General features: G+C 42.8%; 1 protein-coding gene across 4 annotated transcripts in view; it reads left to right on the top strand.

Annotated features, from left to right (window-relative positions):
• arhgap17a (Rho GTPase activating protein 17a) overlaps window positions 1-20,208 on the top strand; it is a 29,244-nt gene extending 9,036 nt beyond the window's left edge. The window contains exons 3-22 of one of the 4 annotated variants that reach the window (XM_017418483.3): window positions 5,888-5,992; window positions 6,219-6,251; window positions 6,693-6,769; window positions 7,773-7,884; window positions 8,846-8,922; window positions 9,045-9,162; window positions 9,864-9,932; window positions 10,096-10,177; window positions 10,932-11,059; window positions 12,351-12,462; window positions 12,597-12,678; window positions 12,768-12,848; window positions 12,939-13,052; window positions 13,249-13,340; window positions 14,704-14,851; window positions 15,091-15,369; window positions 16,030-16,160; window positions 16,589-17,134; window positions 17,236-17,257; window positions 19,576-19,712. In XM_017418483.3, coding sequence (XP_017273972.1) covers window positions 5,888-5,992; window positions 6,219-6,251; window positions 6,693-6,769; window positions 7,773-7,884; window positions 8,846-8,922; window positions 9,045-9,162; window positions 9,864-9,932; window positions 10,096-10,177; window positions 10,932-11,059; window positions 12,351-12,462; window positions 12,597-12,678; window positions 12,768-12,848; window positions 12,939-13,052; window positions 13,249-13,340; window positions 14,704-14,851; window positions 15,091-15,369; window positions 16,030-16,160; window positions 16,589-17,134; window positions 17,236-17,240 — 2,391 coding nt within the window. In that variant the 3' untranslated portion in view covers window positions 17,241-17,257; window positions 19,576-19,712. Of the gene's footprint in view, window positions 1-5,887; window positions 5,993-6,218; window positions 6,252-6,692; window positions 6,770-7,772; window positions 7,885-8,845; window positions 8,923-9,044; window positions 9,163-9,863; window positions 9,933-10,095; window positions 10,178-10,931; window positions 11,060-12,350; window positions 12,463-12,596; window positions 12,679-12,767; window positions 12,849-12,938; window positions 13,053-13,248; window positions 13,341-14,703; window positions 14,852-15,090; window positions 15,370-16,029; window positions 16,161-16,588; window positions 17,135-17,235; window positions 17,258-19,575 lie in introns of all 4 variants that reach the window. The other 3 variants (XM_017418481.3, XM_017418482.3, XM_017418484.3) reach the window with 3 other exon arrangements.
• Window positions 20,209-20,697: the final 489 nt, after the last annotated feature.

Below are 20,697 nucleotides of genomic sequence, written 5' to 3'. Positions count from 1 at the left end.
GTTTTCCCTAAAGCACGAAACGACGACAACAATCCAGAGGAGCTTGAAACTTGAATTGTTAAAATCTGTTTTCATCTCGACTTTTGCTGTTTTACTTCAAAGTACAATAATCATTGGCGAGACTTTCTTTTCTGAATTTGCAGAATAGTTGTTTAGTATAAAGAAACTGCAGCTCTTTATACTACAAAAATTACATTTATATTTGAGCATATAGTATTTGTATATGAAAACTTTTCTCTCTGCAGAAAGCTAATGGGCTTTGACTTGTTTAAACGTTGCAGTTCCTAACAAGTTGGTATGAAGCGTTCCTGCAGTTTAACATAATGTAAAAACCTAACGGCAGCAAGTTAATTGTTCTACTAAAGCTGAAAAGTCAAAATACTGTTTCATTACTGCTTTCATTAAGGTGTGATGGCACTGATGTAGCCCATGAACTGGATGGTTTGGGTGCGCCTGTGGCATCAGTTGCATCACTTTCTTCGCTGAACGAAGGTTTTAGAACAACGCTGAAGTATTTTCTCTAGGATACGGATGTTTTGGCTCTTTTGATTGGCTTCACCAACTGCTTCCATGGGTGGAGCTCCGTTGATCTGACTGATTGACGTATAGCAGACAGTTGTAAATCCATCTTTCATCCAATCACACGCTGATCGTGTTCCAAACGGTTTCTTCTGGTAACGTCCCAGATGATTGTAACAAGCACCCCCCGACCCAATTTGGTGAACTATTGAAGATTAACCTAATTATTCTGATGATTAAACAGTCAAAACAGGTCTATAAGTTCATTTGGATTTCATTATATTACATTATAATGAACAGGAAGACAGAACTGCCACTCTAGATACCACAAACGCAGTTTACAAGGATATGAAAACAAATGAATATTCTTGTATTTGATGAAAGTTTGTGAATCTACGCATTAGAAGTGGGAATCTTTCCGCATCTCATAATTCAGTTAGATTCTGATTCAGAGGACTGCGGTAAGATTATTAATGCATTTTAATTATCCACAAAACTTAAATGACTATAGTTTATTTTACATAAACATAGATTTATATGTATTTTATGTTTAATATATAGCAATATTGTATGGTAAAAAAACCTAATAAACACAGATTGCTGACAAACAATTAGCATGGATGCTAACTTAATTTTCCAATGGCATTTTCAATGTTAGCACGGTTAGCATCTATGGAAATTTAAACACAAATGTTTCATTGTCATTACTGAGGAAAGTCAGTTATAGTAGCTTCAGCAATTATTTACAGTCATATACTTCATGGTTCAGCGAACAAAAGGTTAAAAAGATGTGAAGACACAGTTTACTGGAATCTACGGGTAACTCGGACAAACGGCGCAGTGCAGGGACTACTCTGCTGAGTCTCTTAAAAGTAGCAGCATGGGTTACCATTAACACAATCGATTTTTGACTTTTGAAAATCAATTCAGAATCTTCCATGTTAGCCATTCGTCTAAAAGGAGATTTTTACCTCTCACCTCTACGGGGGTGGTGTTTAGTTTTCAAATGCCTCTGTAGGGCTTTTGAACAGTTTGTTCTCAACATGTTCAGGCTGCAAACCGGTCAGTGTAGCTGTCGGTGTATCTGTACGTGTTCAAACTTCTGCTGCTTGGATTTCCAAGTTTAAAAAGTCTCCTCAGGCCATCCGAGGTCGACAGCAGGTGGTGTCGGCTGGTCCGCAAGGGCGTTCCAATGATGACGATGGAGGCGTCATAAATGTTTAAACAAACTCTGCTGCTTTCATCCCTCGAGAGCAAATGCTAAGTTCTTAGTCCACGTGTTCCCACCTCCTATTGTTGCTGGTGTTTAAACAAACAGCTCTCAGAAAACCTTTGATTCATTCCTGTTTTAGATAACGGGTGTAAACAGAAATGGTTCCTCATGGGCGAAAAACAAGTGTGACTGACAGTGAGAAACACTGAACACATCTAAATTATGCAGGATAAAAGCCCTCGAGGACCAGGATATAGATTTCTTCAAGGAATTCTAGGCCTTTAATTGAACAATGTAATTTGTCCCTGTATACACAATTGTGCTGTCTCTGTCTCTTAACTCATTTAACCCTAGTTCTTTGTTGCTTATATTCTTGCAAGTTCTCAGTTCACGTCTTAGTCAGAGGACGACCCATCTGCTTAGTTTGGTGCAGTATTAATCGCAGACCTATTTGAGCTGAAGGGAGTGAAACTGTGGTACTGACACTTTCACTTTGTGCCTCACTTCTTTATTGTGCTTCATTTAGTCTCACTTTGAGGTTACTTCCCAGAATGGATTTTCTTTTATTTCTACAGATACTTGTTTGTGACGGAGCTGGGCTGCACTGTTTTCCTATTTTTGTTTTTGTTTTGTTTTGTTTTTTACTGAACATACAGCCTGCAGGATTTGTTTTTGTTCATAGGTGAACCAGGTCTCCTATTTCTATTCCCCAGAGTTTCTGAAAACGGAATAAAATACAAGGAGAGACATTGTGCGAGACCATTACTATTACTAAAAGAATGTTTATTATGTGTAAATGTACTGCAGTTAATAAAAACACTCTTTTAGCATGTTAAACTTTCCACTTGCTCATTAGACATTATGCCTACAAATGTCTTAAAGTGGTTTTATGGCTCCTTGGCAGAATATGTCCTTCATGTGTTTAATAGCTCCCTCCTTTCAGGCACGTTTTTAGAAACAGAAAAAAAATAGTTTTAAAATTCCTCTAAAAAATGTTAAATGACTTGGGGGGGTTGGGGGGCAGCTTTTATTTAGGCTTACATTCAAACTATATGTGCAAAACTACTGTGCTCATGTCTTCATATGTCTGTCTGTTAGCAAAATATCTCATGAACCACTGGATGAATTCTAATGAGACTCAGAAAGTAATTGGGCGTACATCTGCAACTAATTACCTCTTTGAGGTCTATTCAATATGGCTGCCCCAACTAGTCGACCTTAAAGAAACAAACATGTCTATCAGTCAGTTAGTTTTACAGATATTGAGGTAAAATTAGGCGTATTAGTAACTGAGACTCTCCTCTGACACATACTCTGAGCTCTAACACACGATCTATGTTTAAGGTTTTGCCATCAACTATTTGGAGTCAACTCTGTCAGCTAAATGTCTTGGAAACAACTGGACCGATTTTAATGAAACTTTAAGAAATGTTTATTGAATCTACATCCAAAATGGCTACAACTCAGTTATTTCTCAACACAGGGTGCATTAAAGTTGGCGTTCCTTAATGAAATGCTACGCCTTTTTGTATTTAATGTATTTAGTTTGGTTTCATTAGATGGAGCTAAATGTGTCCTATTGTTTTTGTTCTTTCAGAACTTGTCCAGACATGTTTTATTTAGGAACCAATGAACAAACTCTGTCATCCTCTTGTCTCTTTTTTGTTTTGTTTCTTGACTTATTGGGATTCCCTGGTCTGTGACGTATTCCGTCCAGGAGTTAACCTCATCCCAAAGCAGGAGGAAAAACACACCCTGCTGTTTTTGGCCTTGGTCTTCACACTCCATTGCATATGTTATTCCTTAGCTGTGTGATGTTGTGTCTAATCCTTGTCCTGTTACAATGAGAGGAAGAAGAGTCCCGCCGTGTTATCCAAACATGCATCGACACCGGATCTCTGTCAAAGCTCAGACGGTGGAATCCTCTGAATGGTATTTGTGCCAGGCGTTCAGTGGGCCGAGTTTTATTCGCGCCCCTCTCCTCCCTCTCCAGCTTAAAACCTGTGGATGTTTGTGTATGTGCGTGTTTGAGTGTCGGTCTTGTTGGTGCACATCCCAGCTGTTTTGGGAATGCCGAGGGCCACCGTGGGTCAGGAGTGACGTAAAATAGTGCAAGAACAGAGTGAGGGAAAGAAGAAAACGGGGGGGTGTATCAGGGCGGATATTTGTGGTGGAATTCCGACTCTTTCTGTTTTTGGAAAACAATTGTTTGGCATTTAGTTGATCCTCCCTCAACATTTGTCTTCATCCATCAAAGTTTCCCTCTGAACCTCAATGTTCCCATTTATATTTGGAGCATTGTTTGGTTTAAATCATATGTAGATGTTTATCAGTTTGAAACAATTATAGACTTTCTAACTTGCCTTTCTTCATGCTAAATGATGCAAACTTTTAGATCGATGTTACCAACTTCAACTCGTTCTTGGTTTCGTCAGCTGGCCAAACTTTTAAGTAGGGCTGAAAGTAACTCGAAATCACGAGTTCTTTGTACTCCGTATTGACAGTTAGCCAAATGTTAGCTTGTTGACTGTCCCAGTTATACACCTGGCATGAGAAGGACAGTGTATATTCCTCCCGCAGAGCTTCAGTGGCCCCTGTCTTTTAGGTCGAACGGCTGGGATTTAGTCAATGACAGTATTATGTCTTGTCAGCCTAAAAGCACAGAGTGGACCTGTGTAGTTGGGGCGAGGAGACAGGAGAATGTCTGTGCAATCAAAAAGGCTTTTTTTTTTCTCCTTTTTTTCTTTTTTTTAATCTAAAGAACCTCTTTGCTCATGGTCGCAGCTCAGTGACCGTTGCCATGAGGACATTTCCGATGAGTCATGTGTTTCTCAGATAACATTCCAGCTTTGGTCTGCAGGGACAAACCTTATCAATCATGGTCGAACTTTGACCGCTGCCCTCCATAGGACCGCCACAAATCAAATGGCCGCACAGAAGGGAATCGCATCAGCCATCATCTGGACAGAAACATTATCATTATCATTTATCATTTGTTCCATTGTTTTTGTCCTGTATCTTGTTGTGTAGTTTTCAAAAAAATGGTGCAAGTTTTACACCGAAACATGCAGCTTCATCGCAAACGGATGACTTTGTCAGTGATATGTTCCACATCGTAAGCAAAAATTCACACAACAAAAAAAAAAACTGCAAGAAAAACAATGGAGATCAATGGGATTTTGGCTAAACCATGGGGAAAAAAAAACAGCCCTCTTTGGAGCTCTATAGATCAGACATACTTCACAGTAAAAACATTATTTAAAGCTTAAACCATTAATAAAAAGCTGAAATTTACATTACAGTAATGGCTTTTTGATATATTTTATGTTTTTTATACAGACACAGTTTAAGTTTTCCACAAAATGTTCTATGGATAGTTGATAATGCCTAACTTTTAAGTAGTCAACAACAACCTCTTCTTAACCTACAATTCCTTTTGGTACATATATACAAATGTTACATCAAAATCAAGGCATTTTTGTCTTCTCTCAGTCCGTGTGCCTCTCACAGTTGTAGGACTTGTGGTTTTCTCTCAAATCCCCACAGATCGCAGAGAATGCACAGCCAAGCTTCCGCAGATTAAGCTCAAAATATTCATTCCAAAACTGAAAGTGGAGGGTCTTTTTAACTCGTCGTATCTCCTACACGAACCACTGCAGAACCAATAAAAATCCCATCCATCAGTTCTCTGCCGTTTACTTCAAAAACGTTTAAGATCTGATTTCTAGTTTTCACACGGTGACTGTTAGTTTGAGGCTTACTTTTCAGTCTGTTTCAGTCTGCCTTTCATTAACTTGGTTGGGAGTGACAGACACAGTTGTGTGGTTACCATGGTGACCACAATAAGCCACTGGCAGCAGCTTTGACATTTCATTTGATCTGGGTTGTCCTTACATATTATACAAGTTATACACCAAAATAGATTTTTTCTTTTCTTCGCTCAGATTATCACAAAGAGTAATGTTGGAATTTGGACATTAGCTGCACTGCCACCCTTTAAAATGTCTTTCATTAGTTTTTTATGAAGTTACATATGATGTATCTTTTGTTTTCTGAATAAATATGGCGTTTTTGTCACATATTGCATCTCCCGCTCTGTTAGACCAGAGAGGCAAGTGTTTGCTTCAGATGTGTTCTCGCGTGTCCTGTGTACAGATCGAGCGGCGCATGGAGCTGGTGCGTGTGGTGTCCCACAACACACATAAAAAGATGGTGTCATGTCTACAGGGACACATCGGTGCAGACGCAGAGAAGAGACACGTAAGTCATGTGACAGTAAATCCTTTGTCGATGCCTTGCTTTAGTTAAAACCGACTAATTGAATCAGTTAATCTTCTAGGATGTGTCATAAATTCATTTTTGAGCCCTCCTCATGTTCTAGTTGACAAATGACTTAAGTCTGTACAGCAGACACAACGTTCCATGATTTGTCTTTTTGTTATTTTTTGTTTTCTTCTATTCTATACCACCCTAAAATGCGCCACAGTCCGTTCCACGCCTCTATACAGGAAATGGTCAGGTAAAAACACTTCCTCAACTCGTCTCGGTCCTCAGAACAACTCGCTCTAGTTTCCATTTCAGCATCTCTTTACCATGCATGACACTTTTTTTTTTTTTTTCCTGCCTTCTGGGTTTCTCCGGACCAAAACGGGATGTTCGGCACACAGCAGTGTTTTCACACAAATTTAAACTCATAAAAAGGATCTCCATCCTCGGTCTTTGATGGATGTCTCACTTCTTGAATCCCATTTACCATCTGTATTTCCCTCCTTTGCTCCAAAAGTTCACTTCCTCTTTCTGACCTAATTTATTATTGACCTGTTCAATGGAAACCTCTTGATGAATTTTCCATTGGCTTCATCCTATGGCTTCATCCTAAAATGCTAAAGCTTATGTTCATTTTTTTGTGTGCGTGTATAAAAGAGTCTAATCCCTGTTTCCATCTGTTCCTTCTCCACAGAAAAAGCTTCCTCTCACCGCACTGTCCCAGGCGATGGTGGAGGGTGGAAACCAGCTAGGAGAGGACTCCTTGATAGGGTGAGTTAGTGATTGATGGACACGCCAGACATCCAATCACACCTTCCTGACAACTGTTGCTATACAGAGCAGAAGCACCCTGGAGAGTGAAATTTGAGGCCGTACATTCAGGACAAAAAAGGGGGCTGCTCAGTGTTGGATTTTGTCAGGGACTTTTGGCAGTTCCTCTCATCGAGGAGAGACAAAAAAACAGAAGTTTAGGACCCAGAAAGTGAATGTCTCCTGTTTTGACTGCAGCCATTACCCTGTCTGGAAATAATAAGGAAGGGAAAGTACAGCAGCTCGTCTGATTGTCCATGTAATGCATTCATTTAAAGGCTAAGATGAACAACGTTTCTGATCGTGTTTGTGTGAGTTTGAACAGTTAGGGAAAATATATCATGGCTCACTGAACAGATTTTAATGAAACATTTAGAAAGTAATCTTTGCATATACATCTGTAGCTGATTAAGTTTGCCTTTCAAGATACCTTCCACAGCTAATCAAGTTTAGCCTACACAAAACTGGTTATGCCTCAGTGAAATTCACAGATGCTGAGCTGAAGTTTGGTGTGATAGTAGCTGAGGGTCACGCCCAACATGTACTCCAAGCGCTAACTGATCATGTGAGATATTGTATCATCGCATGTTATTTACAAGGTTTAACCAAAACGGCTATGTTGTCATCATTTCTCATCATAAGATCATTTTCATCTCAAACTCTGCCTTAAAAGGTGGTGAGTGTGGAATCCTTCAAAGAATGCCAGGCCTTTCATTTAATATGTTACCTGGTTGTTTTTGGATTTTACAATTTGAAGGTTTAATTTCTGCAAAAAGAAATCCTGATTCCTGACTGTGGTTCAAACTCTCCGCTTAGCCTTTTTGATGACGTTACACTGACCTGATTTTGCTTCCATCCATTGATTTGTCTCAGAGGATGAGCTGATCGCACAGATTGTTGTTGAGGCTAAGAAGACTGAACTCTGATTCTAATATGATGGTTCTCTCTCTCTGTGTGGTAACAGGAAGATGATGGAAGTTTGCGGAGAAGCCGAGAATCGTCTGGCATCAGAACTGATGCAACACGAGCTGCAGATAGAGAAGGACGTTCTCGACCCACTCAGCCAGCTTGCAGAGGTCCGACACACCTTGTGAACGTTTATTATCCAGGTTTAAAACCGGCGTCTCAGTTTCTGTATTGGTCTGAATTTGGAGTTAAACCCAGCAGACCTCAGAAACAGGTTATATATGGATACATTTTTATGATGCAATTCTTTGAGTTTGTGAGCATTTTATTTTACTCAGACTTTGTCTTTTAGTTTGCTACTTTTGTTTTATTGACACCCATTAAGGGTTTGCTGCTGAGCTTCTGTATCAATATAGATAAGTCTTGCATTTTTGTCATGCTGTTAACATCGTTTTATGACTTCAAAAGTCACAGTTTTACCAACTTAAACTATAGAAATTCCATTTTCTGCTAAATCGCTGTGTGAGCACCGATTGACTTTTCTGAAATATTCTGCAGAAGCTGCAGCTTAGGTGTTACAGCTAAACCTAAAAAGATGGAAAATGCTAGCTGAAAGCAGCAAAAGATAGCTGAAAGTAACAAATGGCTAGGTAAAAGGAGCGAAAGGTCGTTAAAAACTAAAAGTAGCTTAAGGAGAGAAAAATAGTCAGTTTGCCGAGCAGATTGCAAAGAAAACAATGTTTTTAAAAGAACTAAGGGGATGGTTTTCTACGGAAAAAATACTTATAGAAAGTTAAATACTTTGAAAAGTATAAAAGTTACAAAAAACAAAAGTCACAGCAGCCATCTCCTGAATGAGCTGAATGTTTGGATATATGAATGGCTAAAATAACTCAAAGTATGCAGAAGTAGTCTGCAAAAATGTACAGAATAATAAACAGGTAAACAATAGAGTGAATTCTGAATCTGCGTTACAGACTTTCAAACAGTTATGCTATATGTCCTTTTTTCCCCCTTTTTTTAAAGCTCAGTAAAAAGATCTCAGCATGGTAATCTAGAAAAAAAAACCTTATCAACACAAATGGGTAGGTTTCTTTACTTGGTTTCATTTCTTTTCGTTTGATGCTGTAGGTAGAAATCCCCAACATCCTGAAGCAGAGGAAACAGCTGGCCAAGTTGGTGCTGGACTACGATTCTGCCAGAGCGAGGTTTGTCCTCCAGACTTCCAAATGGGGAAACCGTTTCATTCTTTCCTCGGCTTCGCTGACGTCCTTTTGTACAACCTTTACCAGAAAGTCTTTGTTTTGTTTCGTTGCGCCTTTGAACTCAGGTGGTTGCAGGCGACCAAGTCAATAATCTCAGGAACAAATACTCAAGCACTGACGGCCAAGGCTGACCTGCTCAAAGAGGAGGTGGATGAAGCTATGAACAAGGTGGAGCTTTGCAAGGTAACCAGCTTGATCAATACAACAAAATCTTTTTTTTTTATGGAACTGTTTCATTTCATTTTCATCTTGTTTATCAGATTTATAACAATTCATCCAAATAAACGATTTTTGCCGCATTGGTATGTAGGGACCTTTACAAAATGCTGCTTCAGCACTAATAAAGCTTTCCTAATGTCATTAGATTCAGATTACAAGCTTTCAGTAGGCGAAAACGGACTTTAATGCATTTTACATTGACTTCTAGCACCTCATACGCTGATAGGGACAAAAACAAGGCAGTCTTAATGACTATTATGGCTTTTGTGGTCTGAGTAAAACAAACTGGAACATTAAGCTGGGAAGAAAATCCCCACAGTGACGTTTGAACATTCCTTAGACCCTTGGGCTGTCTGAGTGAGTGTGTTGATGATTGTGGATGACTGAAAATGCCCCGTCAGCTCTGTGTTTGCATCTGCTGAACGTAGTCTCTGCTGATCTTTAATGTGCAGTAAGAGCTTGATGGGTTTTCTGACCAGGCAGTGCAGAGCTTTATGTTTCCCGCTTACTAGTTCTCCTAAATCAGTCTGTTTTAGGCTTAAAAAAGCAGAAATCTTTATTATTCATCGTGTTTTAGAGACCAAGATAGTTAAAATGAGGTTAAAGGAGAATAACTACCCTTCCTTTTATTTTATTTTTTTTGCTTATTCTCATGTTTCTAACAGGATCAGCTCGCTGCAGACATGTACAGTTTTTTCTCAAAAGAAGGCGACTATGCCCACTACTTTGTGACGGTGAGTGCAGCGCGTCAACAAAAGCCAGAAATGTTTGAGCATGAGTTCATGTGGGAACGTTTGCAGCTGCGGGGATTACGGGGGACTTGGCTGGGCCCAAATATTTCGTGTGCTGCCGCTCTTATTTGCATCCAGCCCGATCATTCCTGTCTTGTTTCTGCAGCTCTTAGAAGCTCAGGCCGATTACCACAGAAAATCTCTCACTGTTCTGGAGAGCGTCTTACCCACCATCCAGGCTCAGCAAGGTAAAATATGCACAAACGTGCCTTCAACACACGCCACGCCGCACATCACTGCTGTCCTAGGCATCATATGTGACCCTTTTCCACTGGAAACGATCTTTAGTAATAAATCAAACCAACTGCTTTACTCTACAGTTGTGGTACTTGTTTAAGGCCATAAACAAGTCAATGATGTCAAATAATCTTTTAGTTTTTCTTTCCATAAACAGTTTTTCTAGTTTAAATACCTTCTTTCAGTGTTGTCTTGCTTTCCTCTCTTGCTGCGTTCTGTTCAATTAGTTGTTTTTTTTTGTTTGTTTTGTTTTTTTTCCCCCTCCACTAAACACATATGGTCTTAACCCAACAAGCCTGGTCTCCCAGCATGTGGCGATGACTCACAAACTCCACACACACACACACACACCCTTTCTCACATCAAACCCACCTGGATTTTCCAATTCTACTCCCCCCTCCCTCCCTCCACACGTCTCGTCTGCACACAGAGTCACAAACTTGAAGAGATGGCCGCAGAGTCACTTCTGATGCCTGTGAGCATGTGGTTGCTATTTGAAAGCACTCTTTGGAGATTGTTTAGACTGTTTAGGCAAAAAAAAAAGACACAAAGGAGATTCTTTGACCCAGAAATCTGCCATTCAAACCACCACCAGGCCTTTTGTTTTTAAGTCTGATACACAAGTTGTACATTACAAAGTTGTATTTCATCTCACCATGCTTTTCTTAACTTTATTTGATTAATGTTTTTTTTTTTTGCATTTAGACTCGTGGATGGAAAAGCCTGCGTTTGGCACTGCCCTGGATGATCATCTGAAAAGAAGTGGACGAGAAATCGCTCTGCCGATAGAGGCCTGTGTCATGATGCTTCTGGAGACGGGCATGAAGGAAGAGGTGGGGAAACTGAAAACAAAAAGAGAGGAAAAATAAACCATAAACTCACAGCCTGCTGTGTTCGTAGATGCCTTTTGATTTATTCTGCAAAAGGAGGAGGCATTGAAATAGCATTTCATTGAAATTGAGTTGCCATGCTGAATTATGCTTTGGATCTCTAAGAAAACTGCAGTGAGACACTGAAAAAGAGCAAAACGAGAAGCCTGGGTATCCATGTGGGAGTTGGAAGCAGCATGAGTTCTTGGGGCTCTCAGTGATGCTTTTGTTCTGTCAGGTTTTTTTTTTTTAAGAATAAAGTATCAGGTGTCTTACTGTGTTCCCTCTGCACCGGTGCTGTGCACAGAAAAATGTAGAAATTCTTTTTGGAGGAAATTTTCAAAAAGGTGACCTGATATGTTGGTTTTGTTTTTAGTCCTTCTTGGGTTTTTTTTTAGCTGTGTTTTGAGTCATTATCCTGTTGGATTGAGACCAACCTTTCTGCCACTGAGCAGCACGTTTTGCTCCTGAATGCCTTGATAGTCTTGAGATTTCATTGCACCCTGCACAGATTCTAAGAGGGGATATTTTGGGATCTTTGTATCGTTTTTGTTTCCTAAATAAACAGCTTGGCGTTCACAATCATCTACATGACTTAAGTGCAGCATCAAAGTACCTGAGGATCTGAAGAATCATGTCAGAGGACGTTTTGCTGCATTTCTTCTGTGGGAAAACTATGATTTGTGCAATTAGATGGACTCTAGGTAACCACTTGTGTTTCTACCTGAAGTAGTTGACGTCTTGTTTTCTTGTGTGAAGCCACGAGGTGGAAAAAGCCCCTGTGCATCTCATCGGGAGCTTCATGTGCTTTAGTGACTGCGTTCGCTTCCAGTTGGAACCAAGCAGTTCTCCCGACATGAACGCATTCATGTTGCAGTGAGGATTTATGAAATGCTTGGCACGTCTCCTCCCCGAGTCATATTTAGAAAACAATAGAACACACTTGTCTCCCGTCTATAAATCACATCTCTTTGTGTGCCACGCGTAGATAAATCAAATGGCGACTGAGCGCTCACCTCGAAGCACATCGCTTGTTGTTCCCGTCATTCCCTGCCGAGTCCAGTCTCTGTCATTATAGTGGTGAAGACAGACTCTGTTTATGTCAAAGTAAATAGCTCACTGCGCTGTGACTGGAGGGTGTTTTTGTTTGGCTGCTTTAAGGTTTCATTATGCGAGTCTATTTGAGATTCAGTGACCGTTTATTCACTGCTGCTGCTGCTGATGCTACTGTGGGCTTATTTGTGTGTGTTTTTAGGGACTGTTCAGAATCGCAGCTGGGGCTTCCAAGCTAAAGAAGCTCAAGGCGGCGCTGGATTGTTCCACTTCACAACTGGAGGAGTTCTACTCTGACCCCCACGCTGTCGCTGGTAGGTCCCAGATTGTAGCGCATGTGAATTTCTGAGGTGTAAAACTCCAACTAAAGTTCCAAAGCTGACTGCTACAAGGTCCTATAAACCATTGCCCTTTTAAAGTGTCTCAAATTGGTTTAATTTGATTATAGGAGCACTGAAGTCCTACCTGAGGGAACTCCCTGAACCTCTCATGACCTATCAGCTTTATGACGAATGGATCCAAGCATCCAGGCAAGGCTCAGAGCATTTCAACTCGAAATGTGTCCAGATCTACCGTTACGCAGTAGTGAAAAATAACACGACAAATTAAATTGTTCTAGTGTGTCAGACCCAGACAAACGGCTGCAGGCGCTGTGGCTTGTGTGTGATCAACTACCAAAGAACAACAAAAACAACTTGAGGTTTGTTGCTGAAACCTTCATCACTAAATTGATTTGCTTCAGTTACTTGAGACTACTTTCAGACCTGTGCGTCTTTAAAACTCCTCGCAGGTATCTGGTGAAGTTTTTAGCCAGGCTAGCTCAGGAGAGTGAGGTGAACAAAATGACGCCTAGCAATATCGCCATCGTGCTGGGACCCAACCTGCTGTGGGCCAAGACTGAGGGGTAAGAGAGGAAGATGACGTTGATGGAGAGGAAAAGCTTACCTAGAGCTGTTAGCGGCATTTAAAGGTCTTTCAGACCAAGGCAGCTCAGCATCCAGGGTGGTGGAGTGCATTTCTGTGTGCAGTAGTTTATTTGTTTCAGTCGGTGCCTCATTACGTAAGGAAGCGTCTAATTTAGTCTTTCTGCGCACACCCAGGAGTCTGGCTGAGATGGCTGCAGCCACATCTGTGCACGTGGTGTCCATTGTGGAGCCCATCATCCAGCACGCTGACTGGTTCTTTCCTGAGGGTAGGTCCTGGCTCGTCTCTCCAGCTGCTGTTTTCACTCTGACCTCACCTCCTTTATTTGTCATCAACGATCCTGTCGTACACGAAGGACTCGTGGCGAGGACAGCTGAGATTAATCAGGCTGTCGAGGCTCATTGCGGTGGTCAAACTGTGGATTGTAAAAGGTTACAGACTGACACATATTCATCTACGCTAGTGTAGTGATGTGTTAATAAATACAAAATCCTCTCAGGGAAACGCTGATGGAAATCTAAACCCTTATGTAACAAATATTTTCACCAACGGATGAATTTAGCTTTTCACCACTTCCTTTGAAAAATAAAATGGCCTTCTTATCAGTCTGAAGCTGATATACCTTTGCTTGGTGCTTCCTGGAGAAAATAAATCGGACAGAAAAATGTTATATTGTAACAAAAAGGCGCTCGGATGGAAACTGTACACCCGGTGAGACTTCCTTCCAGCGATAAGAGCTGATTTAATGTGTCGCTCAACTCTGACAGACGGAGACAGGCTGATTCGACAATAGGAGAACCTGTTGCTATTTTGGATGTGAATTGGTCACCAAATTTTCCAAGCAGCCTGCCTAAGTATTAACACTGTGTGGTAAACACTGTCTCTGTATTGGGTTTTACAAAACTCAAACCGCCATACACCAGAAACACGGTGTGATCTTTTGTAAACAATTCTTCTTTTCCTCCGTTTCCACGAAGTGTTCCTCCCTGCTGGTGTGTCATCCAGGACACCTGACTTCTTCTCTCGTCTTTTGAAGACATTTTTTGCTTTGATCCGAAGAACTTTATCCTCGCTAATTGAAAATCAAGAAAACTCTTCGAATGAGAAGCAAAATGACTTTCTGAAAACAAGAAAACTCCCTTCCCCGCTGGTAACTCGGGCAGGGCTTTGCAGTCATAAATAAGCATTTATTAAAATTTGTTTTAGTCCAAACTGTAGAAACACTTAAATCTATTGACGAATCGACTAAAAAATGTCAGTTTTATCACTAAAAATGACCGAGCAGCTTGACATTTTTTCCAGAGCTGCAGATGGGTAAAGCTCAGCACTAAATGGTTTTATGATGATGTTTGTTTCCTCTGTTATGTTTGAGTTATGAAGAAACCAGGAAGCCACACTAAGGCTCAGTTGGATAAAACCCAAAGCTCCACGTCATCTTGGTTAATATTCTCCCTCGAGTCACAAGTGAAACCTAAAAATCTTGCACTTCGCTAAAACTGTCTGTGTGCGAAGATGTGAAACGGCTACCTTTTTTTTTCTTTTCTTTTGTTTTGCCGTGCGACTGATGCGTCAACTTTGACGAGCCCGCTGCGTAACAACCTGCGCTCACTCGTGACCCTTTCCTCTCTCAGATGTGGAGTTCAATGTGTCGGGCATGTTTGTCATGCCCGCTCCTGCCTCCAACCACAACAATCATGTGGATTACGACTGCAGCACCATAGAGAGGAAGAGGCCCGGCAGCGTGGTGGTGCCGGAGAATGACGCAACACGCAAGGACAAGTAATCTTAGCATGTCTTCGGAAGGCTTTTGCTTCCCCCCACGTTGCTTTTCTTATTTAAATTCTTTGGCTTGAAATCCCATCTTTTTATTAAAATGTATAAAATTGACCCTAAATAATCAACGGCATATTATCCACTGTTCTTACTTCTGGTGATTCTGCTCTAATTTCTGCCTTTGGGATAAATCTGTGGTGTTTTCTGTTTCTCTCCTTCACACTCCCCCTGCCGTCCCCGTGTAGCACCTCTAACAAGCACTCGGACCACACCCTCCGTAGAGGCAGTAACACTTTAGGTAGAAAGCAGCACACCTCACCTGCCTTCCAGCCTCCTTTACCCCCCGTGGAGGCTCAGGGGCTGGGACACGGGGCCGGGCCGTCTCCTCAGCCCCCGGCCGAACCCCAGCCACAAGCTCCACCGGGGGGTTCGGGTTTTGACTCTTCCCAGCATAGCTTGGCTCAGAGTCTGGCTGCTCTGGCAGCTGCTCAGCAGCTTCTCGCCCAGCACACAGAGGAGCTCAGGTAAGAGCTGCGTCACTGCATCTCTGCTGCTGCTGCTGCTGCTGCTGCTCTGGGGAACGACACGGCATGCTTTAAAGACAGATCTGCATGCTTTAAGTTTCTAACTAATAATGCTGTAGGAAAACGGCAAATGTTTATACGGTTAGTTTCATGAATTAGAGTTAGTCGCTGTGGTGGATTTACTTGCAGTGGTCATTTAGGGCCAGCTCCTTGTTTCTCTTACAAAACCTCAAGTTTTTTTTTTCTGCCACCACCAGCTGCAGCTATGCAGACTTGTCTGAAGTCAGCCCACAGAACCAGCTCAACAAAAGCTTCTGTCATTCTGCTAACAATCACACTGTCAACTCATTTTGACTTCCATTCCTCATTTTTCCTCCCAAATCACTGAATCAACAGGAATTTAGCACTAACTGGTTCAAACCGCTCTGAAAAGCTGAGATATTTGTGTTTAAAGACTAAAGGATGTTATTGACTTATTGACTTTTTTAGACAGGTTTACTCAGACTTCTTTGTAAATGTGACTTTAAGGAGACAGGCTCAAATTCTTCTGTTTTTTTTTTTTTAATTTTAGTTAAAAGCAGCATTCAGGTAATTGTTCCTAGAGATTTTAGATACCCTTTAAAATTTAAAAACAGATTGTTGTTTTTTTCTTTTGTAAAGCAACCCAAAGGTGCGTGACTGTACCCCCGCCCCCACGCCTGTGCTTCAGAGGAATGGGACTGGTGGAGGGGGCCCAGTAGCACCCTCTGGTACTGGATCCATGGGACCGAGTCCACATATGATGCGTCGAGGTAAGAGTCTGATCAAGTCATAAGATAACCATAGAAATTACATGGACAACACAGAAACATCTGTTGGTATTCTTCCATCGCTCACTATAGGATACTCTGTGTGTTCCTCTCATTACGCCAATCCTGATTGGCTGGTGATTAGGACCCCTGCATCACCTACCCTTTTAGTAGCGCCAACGCAGCATCATTCAGAGACATCTTCTCGCCTTGAAGTGTATATCCTGCTCAGGCTAGCCTAACTGTCCATAGACCAGAGCTATTTTAGTTAACCCTCCATCGATGGACGCTGGCGGCCATGGCTTCACCGTGGACAGGAGCACCTAACCTGAGAACTGAAGCGTTGTTCCAGTGAGCTGGAAGGGTGCCAACAGATTTATCAGCATGTATGCATTTCATCAATAATTCAGAGATTTACTGTGAACTTTCAGGTACCAAGAAACAGGCTCCTGCGCCTCCCAAGCCATCGAACCCCCCTCCCAGCCAGCCTTGTAACTCAGCGAACCACGCCTCGTCCTCCGGCTCGTCCCAGTCCCTGAGCCCCACTGCCAGACCCCCGCCTAGCCACTCACCCACCTCCCCCTCCTCTCCCACCTCACAGCCGTCTGCCACCCCGAGGCGCCACTCCAACAACCCGCCTCCGATCCAGGCGCCGAACCACCCGCCCCCAGAGCCTCCGTCGCAGGCCAGCCCCCCAGCGCAGCCCACCTCTCTCAGCCAGGCCGTCGGGGACCAGCAGAGCCTGGAGCCTTCACCCCCAGGCACCCCGACCCCGCCGGACACCCCTCCTCCGCCCTCCGCCACCAGCCAGGAGGTCGCAGCTCCTCCGTCCCCGTCTCCCTATCAGTCGGGCTCGCTGCCCCGACCGCGGCCGGTCCCCAAGCCTCGGAACAGACCCACCATCCCGCCACCACCCCAGCCCAACACGACGAGCAGTGAGACCAACGGGATCTGCGCCTCTGCTTACAAAACGATGGGTGGGTGTGGCTTCCTAACACTGCACGTCTGACACTCACAGTTTCTTAGCAGCTAAACACTAACATGTTTCTAACAGTCTTGCATTGTGATACCTTCACAGGTTAGAGAAGCACTTGTGAGAGGTTTGTAGAAAATTGACACTTGTACTTGTAGAACCTGGCCTTTTTGTTTGTCTCCACACCTGTTCATCCTGTTCATCATCACAGCTGTTTTGTTTTGCCTGCTGCCTCTGTCAGTCACCACCTTTCTCAGCCCTGGTGCACAACTATCTCTCCTTTTTAGTAAATCACCACTTCTGATGTTTAACACTCGCAAGGTTCATGTCGCGAATGAAATAAAATGTCCTACATTTATGCTTTATACCACTGAGTTACATGAGTGGGTTTGTCTTTCCAGGAATTATTCAGTTCAAAATCTGAGTATTAAATGTCAAAAGTGGTTGGTTAAAGCAGGAGGAGAAAAATAAAAGCTCATTGCAGAAAATGCATTCGCCTGCCATCAGAGCTTACCATGAGTCTTCACCGACAGTCCCTGAACTGTGACTCTGAAACGAGTCGAAACTGTTTCACACACACAACTGGATCACTTGCCTCATAGGGAAATGAAAGTCAACGCTCTTTTTAATCATAAGATTATACATATCGGAACATAATAAAACTGAGCTGGTCTTCACCAGGTTCTACAATTATTCAAATCTAACCTCAAGTACAAAAAACACACACAACAGGTTCCCCCAAGTCATTATTTATTAAACTGAAACACAGACTAAATGAAAAACTGAGTCCATCCTGGCTGCTTCTATAGGAATTAAACTGGTGGTAACACAATGCCAGGGTGGAAGGACATCAGCAATAACCTTAGAGAAGCAACTGTTGCAGGGTTAGAGTTAGAGGAAGAGGTTAAAGCCATTTTCAAACAATCTGAAGCTGATATTTTTCAGGGAGAAAGATTATTAACAGTGGGAAACATTTAGGACAGCTACCAGTCCTCTCAGCAACTTCACCCCGAGGTCAGACTGTGCAATGCTCCGAAAAATTGCAAAATAAATCAGGAGCTCCATCTCAGACTCTGCAGGCCTTAGTTAGCAGGTCAAAGGTCAACGTTCTGCTCGAGGACTGTTTGGAATGGTTGTTAGGAGGACTCCTGTAAAAAGAATGGGGCAGCAGGACGTACATTTGAAAAGTTTCTTCTGAACGCGCCACAAAACATCTGAAACAATGAGCTTTGGACAGATGAGACCAAAGTAGACATGTTTACCCATAATGCACAGCGCCAAACACCTCATGCCAGCTGTCAGCACGGAGGTGGAGGGGTGATGGTCAGGGCTTGTCTTGCAGCCACAGGACCTGGGCTCCCTGCAGTCATTGAGTCGACCCTGAACTCCTCTGTGGACCAAAGTGTTTTAGAGTCTGATGAGAGGATCAACAATGATCCCAAACACAGGAGCTAATCTACAACAGAGCGGGTTAAAACAAAAGAATCAAGGTGCTGTAGTGGTCCAGTCAGAGTCCAGACCTGAACCTGGAGACACCTGGGCAGAAACCAATGTCTGCAAACCTCAATGAACCGAAGCAACGTTGTAAAGAAGAGTGGGCTGGAATTCCTCCCAAACCATGTGAGAGACTGATAAAGTCAAACAGGAGGTTAAACAGGTTGTTGAATCATGAGATGGACTCAGTTTTTCACCCTTAAGTTTTTATTTAGGCTTCATGTTTGTGTATTAAATGATGACACGGTGGAATCTGTTTTTGTACATCTGAGGTTTGATTAGAATCTTTTCGCAACCTGTAAAGACCAGATCGTTTTCAGCATGACTCTTCTTTTTCCCTCATGACTGTAAGTTGTCTCTTTCAATCCTTTTGACTTGTAGATATTGCTCAGTTTGTCTAAACTGTGAGGAACTGTGAGCATGTTTGTTCTCGTCTCTTGGTTTTCAAAGCCCGTGTCCCTTTAAGGAGCAGCTCTGACGTGCACGTTTCCCTTCTGCCTCATCAATAACCCACATGTGCAGAAGGTTTTCTGTAGCCTCTAACACATAATCAGAGCTCTGGTCATGTCCAGCTCCATCCTTTCCGTTTTCACTGCCTGTTGCTCCTCCCAGTTTCTGAGCGCACACCGCCCCCTGCTGGTCAAGCCACAGAGCAGCTTCTCACCCGGTTAGACTTGAGCAGCTGTAAATGTTCCCAGGCAGCGGGACGACGCTGCACATGTTTGTGATTACATCCATTGATCTTTTGTTAAAGATCTGCGGGGAGTGTTTAGTTTGAGTGCACTGTGAGCATGGGAACCATTTAAAATTTACTGCCAACACAAACACAGCTCATGTTAATCACATCCTTATTTATTTAGCGAATCGGAGGCTTTTTGCTGTGATGAAACGACTCCTCCACTGTTAACTTTAATGTCTCCCCTCTGTTTGTCCTTCGTTTTTGCCGTCTAGACCCGGCGATGTCTTTCAAGGGGCTCGGTCGAACTTTAATCCCTGAGCTCGCTGTAGACCAGCAGCCAGTGGCAGCCTCCTCCTCATCCTCTTCTTCCTCCTCCTCCTGTCCGCCTCATCCCAAAGACTGTGACCTGGACACTGAGAGCACTGTCCTATAAGGAGACGACGACCACACCGGTCCAGGACTCCAGTCTTGTCTCACCGCAGCCCATATCTGCAGCCCTGAGCTGAAAGATGAACTCCTTATGTCATCGAAGACCTGCATCTTAAGAACCAAAGGATCTGCTCTGCGTGTTTTATGCGAAATATACAAAGATTTGTAGCAGTTTGTACACTCCTAACGTCACACACTTCTCTAATCGCCATCAGCTGCAGCTCTGCTCATAATCCACTCATCCTTAGCAGATGCGTGTCATTATCTGCCGTTTCATCATGTCGGTTGGTTACCAACAGATTCTCGATGCAGGTTGTGACACGAAGATGCTTAAAACACCCCACACACACACACAGACGCTGCCACGTTTCCTTTCGACAACACGTCCTCCAGAAGAAGCGCGAGACAATCAGCAACAACGAGCAGCAGAGTGGGGCTGACCAGTGACCGGGTCGCTGCAACGCAGAGCGCTTTGCCAAAAGAAAAACGTAGACAGGACTCCTTTTATAGATCAGCGTGAGGTGTTTCTGGAGTTGCTTTCTGATCAAAAATGGCCTTAGAACAAAAAATAATAACAACAATAACAAAGAAGCATTTCTACAGCCCAGAAAGGTGTGAGGGGGAGATAAAGAAACCAAAACTGTTGCTTGAAGTGTAGCTGGTGACTGCAGGTTTCCAGTCGCCTCAAACACTTCATTTCCTCCCCCTCCTCCGCTTCTTTTCAAACCTTCACCGTTTCCTCGCTCCCGTATTTATTCAAAACACACATTCCTTGTGGCTTAACAGAACTAATGCAGTTTCGATGTAAACCATGCCTTACCGGTTCCTCGCAGAACCGCAAACAAAGCGTTATATTTACTGTACAGGATACTCGTTAGTACCGCGGTATTTCTGAGAAGTTAACGTTTCAGGGATGTGGGGAGGGCGCTTCGACTCCTCGCAATAGAAATCACGTCCGGTCGTTG

This window comes from Kryptolebias marmoratus, linkage group LG17 (assembly GCF_001649575.2).
Source record: "Kryptolebias marmoratus isolate JLee-2015 linkage group LG17, ASM164957v2, whole genome shotgun sequence".
NCBI classification, from domain to species: domain Eukaryota; kingdom Metazoa; phylum Chordata; class Actinopteri; order Cyprinodontiformes; family Rivulidae; genus Kryptolebias; species Kryptolebias marmoratus.
Note: the sequence above shows the minus strand (reverse complement) of the source record. Positions and strands in the feature narration are given on the sequence as shown.